Source organism: Pundamilia nyererei, unplaced genomic scaffold, assembly GCF_000239375.1.
Source record: "Pundamilia nyererei isolate P.nyererei 1_Seehausen unplaced genomic scaffold, PunNye1.0 scaffold00175, whole genome shotgun sequence".
Lineage (NCBI taxonomy): Eukaryota > Metazoa > Chordata > Actinopteri > Cichliformes > Cichlidae > Pundamilia > Pundamilia nyererei.
The window spans coordinates 1,227,089-1,232,583 of record NW_005187576.1 but is presented as its reverse complement, the minus strand read 5'-3'; the positions used below and the strand labels follow the sequence as shown (position 1 = coordinate 1,232,583).

General features: G+C 40.8%; 1 protein-coding gene across 3 annotated transcripts in view; it reads left to right on the top strand.

The window, feature by feature from the left end:
* The window catches only part of fhip1b (FHF complex subunit HOOK interacting protein 1B), a 32,648-nt gene that overhangs the window by 8,928 nt on the left and 18,225 nt on the right, over positions 1–5,495 (top strand). For all 3 annotated transcript variants that reach the window (XM_005746238.1, XM_013914158.1, XM_013914159.1), the window contains exons 2-4: positions 1,078–1,551; positions 3,736–4,140; positions 4,992–5,222. In XM_005746238.1, the coding sequence (XP_005746295.1) occupies positions 1,423–1,551; positions 3,736–4,140; positions 4,992–5,222 (765 nt within the window). In that variant the 5' untranslated portion in view covers positions 1,078–1,422. The remainder of the gene's footprint in view (positions 1–1,077; positions 1,552–3,735; positions 4,141–4,991; positions 5,223–5,495) is intronic.

The window sequence follows — 5,495 nt, the reverse complement described above, 5'->3', positions numbered from 1 at the left end:
TGAAGCTGTCATAGCTGTAAATGGTGGGCAGATGACATATTAACACCTGTCGATTAAGAATGGGTTTTCACTCAAGTTCATATGGGTGTGAAGACGGATGACAAAATACTTTTGGGAATATAGTACCGTATATGTATATAATCGCATTAGATGTTCTTGAGTGCAGTGTTCAGCCAGTGATATAAATACTGACGACAAATGGACACAGCAGCTACTGATACTGCACAGTCCTTTCATAACATGGACCTTTTTTTAAGCATTTTGATGTAATAGAAAATGAAGGAAAGCAAAAACATTTCTTTTCCCTTCCTTCAGCTCAGTCCATGCAGGTGTTATGAGGATTAGACTTGTGATAAAACATCAACGTTTTCAGTATAATACTGCAGAAATGTTACTGATAGAAATGGTGTGTAGTTAAAACTTGTTTTCTGAAACTGTTAATTCTTTTACCGTGGCTCTTTCTACTTTTATCTTTTCTTCCATTGCAATAATTTTCTAAACGTATCCACAAAATGTTACACGCTTCACATGCAACAGCTTGGCACCAACCATGAGCTACTCACCTGTTCAACCTCAGTGTAACTGGGCAAAATCATTAATGACATTTCAGATAATTGCTGTGCGTTTATTTATTCTTATTTAAGAGTAATATGTGTGGTCTGAACACTCAATGACATCGTGGCTGATATGATCCATTGAAAGGTGATTTGTAGTTTTTGCCATATGCATAATGTCATTTATAAATTTGTATTTTATCAACAATGTCCACCTGAAGTCATTCCTCTGGATGTATACTGGCTTTCTTGAAAGCTCTGTGGGGTCCTGGGGTAGCTTACTGCCGTGGACCCTGCCTCCCGAGCCACAGCGAGTGAGGCATGGAATCTTGTATCCATGTTGCCTTACATACATTCTTCCCACTCTAATCTAGTGGTTATTCTGTCATGTTTCAAGTCCACATTAAGAGAAATGCAATGAGATCTTTTAGTAATAGCAAGTTTGTGAATGAAGCGGTTATTATTCCAGGTTTATATGATGTTAATGTTGTTTTGTTTTTGGGGGGTTTTTTTGTTCACACAGAGAGACTGCCAGTCCTGACCGGCTATGGAGTGGTGTTGGCTTCAGACTGGATGACAGGGTCTACGAGGAGGACAGGGTCACAAAGTTTCTGTAGCAGCAGCAGCAGCAGGCTTTTCCTAGATGTACACTGAGCGGGATTGACAGCCTGCACAGCCGACCTCTTTCTCCTCTTCTCTGTTGTGATACACTTTCCCTTCCCTTTCTGCCCTTCTTTTTGCACTTCTCTTTTCCTCTCTCCCACTTCTTGTTTTCCTTTTGTTTTCCCATATAATTTCCTTTGCCTTCTGTTAGACTCAACGTCATTGAGTTTTAGTGATCTTTGGTCTGCTTTAAGCTGGTTTCACTATGAGCTGGCTGAGCAGGTTAAACCCACGGGCTTCTGGGAGTCGGTCGAGCCGGAGTGCCGCCCCCTCCAGCCCCTGCACTGCAGACCCAGAGACCTGTCTCATGGTGTTTGAAAACCACTGGAGACAGGTGAGCTTAAGACACACACAGTTTTTTTTTTCTGTTTCTTTTCTTTCCAAAGCTCTTGTTTCTCGTCTTTCCTTTATACTGGTATGTTTTTACCCCTCCCTTGGACCCATCTCTTGATCAACAATCCATCTTAAAAAAGTAAAAGGCACATGTAACCCATGGAAGAATTACTAAAAGTTGGCAAACGCTGTCTTTAGCTCTCCGCTGCTTGAGCCGTGGCTGCATTGCAGGTCCCCAAATGACCCTGGGGCTGTTTTTGCCCGTCTGCCTCTGGAGAGATATCAAAGTGGAGGCAATGCACCAGTTGCTCTTGCAAGATGGGCTTTGCAGTCAAAAATACCTCTGCTTAACGCTTTACCAGATGACCCTGTGTTACTCACCAATTTGTGTTTATTATTAATTGTATTTAAATTCCAAATAAATAACCTTTAAAAGGACATTTTTTTTTAAAGTTAGTTAATAACCATTCAAGGTTCAAGGTTCAAGGTTCTTTATTTGTCACATGCATAGTTATACAAGTATAACACACGGTGAAATGTAGCCTGACACGCTCCTCGACATGTGTTTATTATTAATTGTATTTAAATTCCAAATAAATAACCTTTAAAAGGACATTTTTTTAAAGTTAGTTAATAACCATGTTAAGTAATTGAGACGAAACTATATTGGGGATTGAGATGATGATTTTTGCTATATTTGAGCAGCCTTACTTAGTGCAGCTGTGTGTGCTCGTCACAGGAAATGGTGTGATGGACTTTTTGTGGCTTCAAAATAATAAATAATAAAAATTGCTCGATGTTCCTGCCCTGCCCACAGTGGTCTACATTGGTACTGATTTTTTTTTTTTTAATTAAAAATGTTATCTTGATGTTACAGCATCAATGTTTGAACTAACACACAAAAGTTAATTTTGCACAAAGATTGTCCCGTTTTCACAATTTGAGGCAAATTATTTTTCCTACCCAGAGTGAAAACTCAAGAAAAGCTGAACTCAAAATGAAACCATAATTTTGTCAGTCACAAAACAGAATCAAAGTTAAAAACTGCTTTTTTAAATTTTCTTCAGCGCCTAAGTAACATTCTCTCTCTCACAGGTGAGTTAATTATAATAAATCCAATTTATTGTGATAGTTCAAATTTTCTACTTTTAATCTTTTTTTCTTTTTGTGTGATTTGAAGGCTTTGTCTTTGTTCTAGTGAATTATGTGTTCACACAATGTGTGAAAGTTCACTGTGTCAGTGAGAGTAGTAAACTAGCTGGCTGATGTCCAGTTACCTACTGAACGTTTATAGGTTACAGAGGTCTGTCACTGCCTGACGGTTGGAACTAATCTGAGGCAACAAAAGATGTCTGAGAAATGATCTATTTTCTGTTTTTCCCAGGGATTGCAGGGCGTGCACACTTTGCAAACCCGCTCCTTCTTTGGCGAGACTTACTAAAGCTATATACAGGTCCGATCCTGTCAGTGAGTTTTTCTTTGAAAGGATCGGTTGTCATAATGGAGAAATGCATTTATAATCCACTGTAGAAGAAGCAGACACCAGCCATAAGTGAATATGTTGCAAATGCATTGCAACAGAGCCACAGAAGTGCACCTAAATGTAGTTCGTGACTTGTTATCCAGTATCTAACATGCAGCTCTTATCTGTTCAACATGGGCCCAGATCTGCAAATTCATTCTTGCTGTAGTCATGCTGACCAATTAAACTTCTGCTTATCATTTTGCTCTCACACACTTTTGACCACATATTCTCACCGTGAAGCGTTATACAAATACAGGCCGTTTTATATCTTACAAAATAATTGAGTTGTGTTGCACTGTTGTATTTTAACCTGTTTTTAGTATTATCTGCCTGTATGCCTCGTTGTCAGTAATAGCCATGGCTGGAGATATTAAGTTTAAGGGTTGCCTGTCTGTTTGTGCTAATGGACTCGATATCTTGGGAGAGCCTTAAGGGAATTTCTTCCTCTTGGACTAAAGGATGAACCAGTTACATGGAAGCAGAATTGATTGACTTGAGGAAACATTGTAATGTGGAATAACATTCAGTTCTATGTATTGTGTTACATAAACAAATACAGTTCTAGTGTTTGTCCTGGTCCCGTTAGCATGGACCTCAAACACTTCACCACTTAAGCCCACTGGATAAAGCAACAACACACTCCTTACTTCCTTTTCTCAGATATCTTGGGTGTTGGAGCAGCATGAGACTTCATCCTCCAGCGATGACCTTACGGCAGTGAGAAACAACACCGACCAGATGTTATGTTTGCTGGCAGAGGAGCGTCCTGCTGAGAGCTCAGAGAGCGGCACCAGCGTGCCACCTATGGGGCCCATACTGGAGCTTGTGGTCACAGAGAATATCCTGGAGAGGCTTGTTCAGTGGCACCTTCGCCGTGGCTTGGACCCAGACAGCCAGGGTGCACTGCTCAAACTGTTTGAGATGCTTATCGGTCAGTCCCAGCAGCCCCTGCTCCAGCACACAGCCATTCTCCACCCCCTTCTTAGGCTCCTGGGAGCTTGTGCTGACCCAGAACTCGGCTGTCCTTCAGCTCTGGAGAACAGCCTGGTATTGTTGCTTAACCAGGTACATATAAACCTACAGTCTTTTCCAGTGTGTGTATGCAGTCACTATAAAGAAAATATATTTCACCGGTAGTAGACATCCCACAAATGACAAACAAGTTTTGTTTTATTTTTTGTGTTAAAATTGAATGGATGTGAGATGACTGAGAATTGAAGGCTGGAAAAATTGGCTGTTGTATTAAAAACCTTAGCTGAGCTGTGGCTCTTCATGAAACCTGACAATTTGAATTATAGTAATTTTTCATTTGCTGTTGGCTTCCTGGAGGGGACTCAGTCAGCATCGTCTGTGACCTCTCAGGTGTTGGCGACAGGCCTCAGCGCTCTTTATTCCTCTTTGCAGAGGAAGATAGAAGTTATAGTAATTTTTCATTTGCTGTTGCTTCTGCTGCATTTACTGTTTGCATGCTGTTTGCTAGGTTTTTTTATCTTAAAATGTAATTTGATTGATATCTTTTTCATGAGAATGCCCGGCAGCAATTGATTGAGAAACCAACAAATGAGAGCATCACATGCTGTGGCGTTTTTCTCCCCCAAACAATAAAGTTAGTTGAATATAGTCCAGCTCAGGTTACTGATTGGTCAGGAGACGTACCATTTAATTGCAGGGGTTCCACTTCAAAAGCCAGGTGAATTTGGTGCATAAATAAATGGTAATATAATTGATGGTGTTCCCTGAAATGTTTTTAACTCCCCAGAAAGGGGCACTGACCTGCTGTTCTCATATAAAAGGAAACCTTTGTAGTGATTAGTGATTCATTTCTGTGCTAAAGTTGGAATAATAACTAACCTCCAAAGTAGATTTTTCAACAGCGTTTCATGACTCTTGTTCTGGAATTCTTTTTCCTCCATCAGATCTGTGTGTCAATGGCCCGACAGCCGGTGGTTCTAGAGATGTTGTTCCGGGCTGCACCAGCCCAGCAGGGCTCAACCAACCTGCTGATCTTTTCCCTGCTTGTGCCATTCATCCACCGAGATGGAGCCATTGGACAGCAGGCGCGAGATGCACTACTGCTGGTTATGGCGGCGTCAGCCAGTCACGAGGCTGTTGCACGATACATCGCTGAGAACTCCTACTTTTGTCCGGTGAGTGAGGAGCTTTTGAGTCACTCTTCATTCTCTCTTTTTTCAGACAGTTTTCCCATAATGATGCTCATTTGGCTTGTGATTGATAGAAGTATGGTCAAAGCCAGACTCAAATTAAAACATCTGAGTCTAAAAACCGTATAGTATATGGTGAATATGACCTATTCTTTATTGATGTGATGGTTAAGGACAGATTATAAGAGTTGGATCTTGACTTAGTTTCCCTCACTGCTTCTAAGAAAGAGGTCTGTGTGTGTGTGTGTCTGTGTGTGT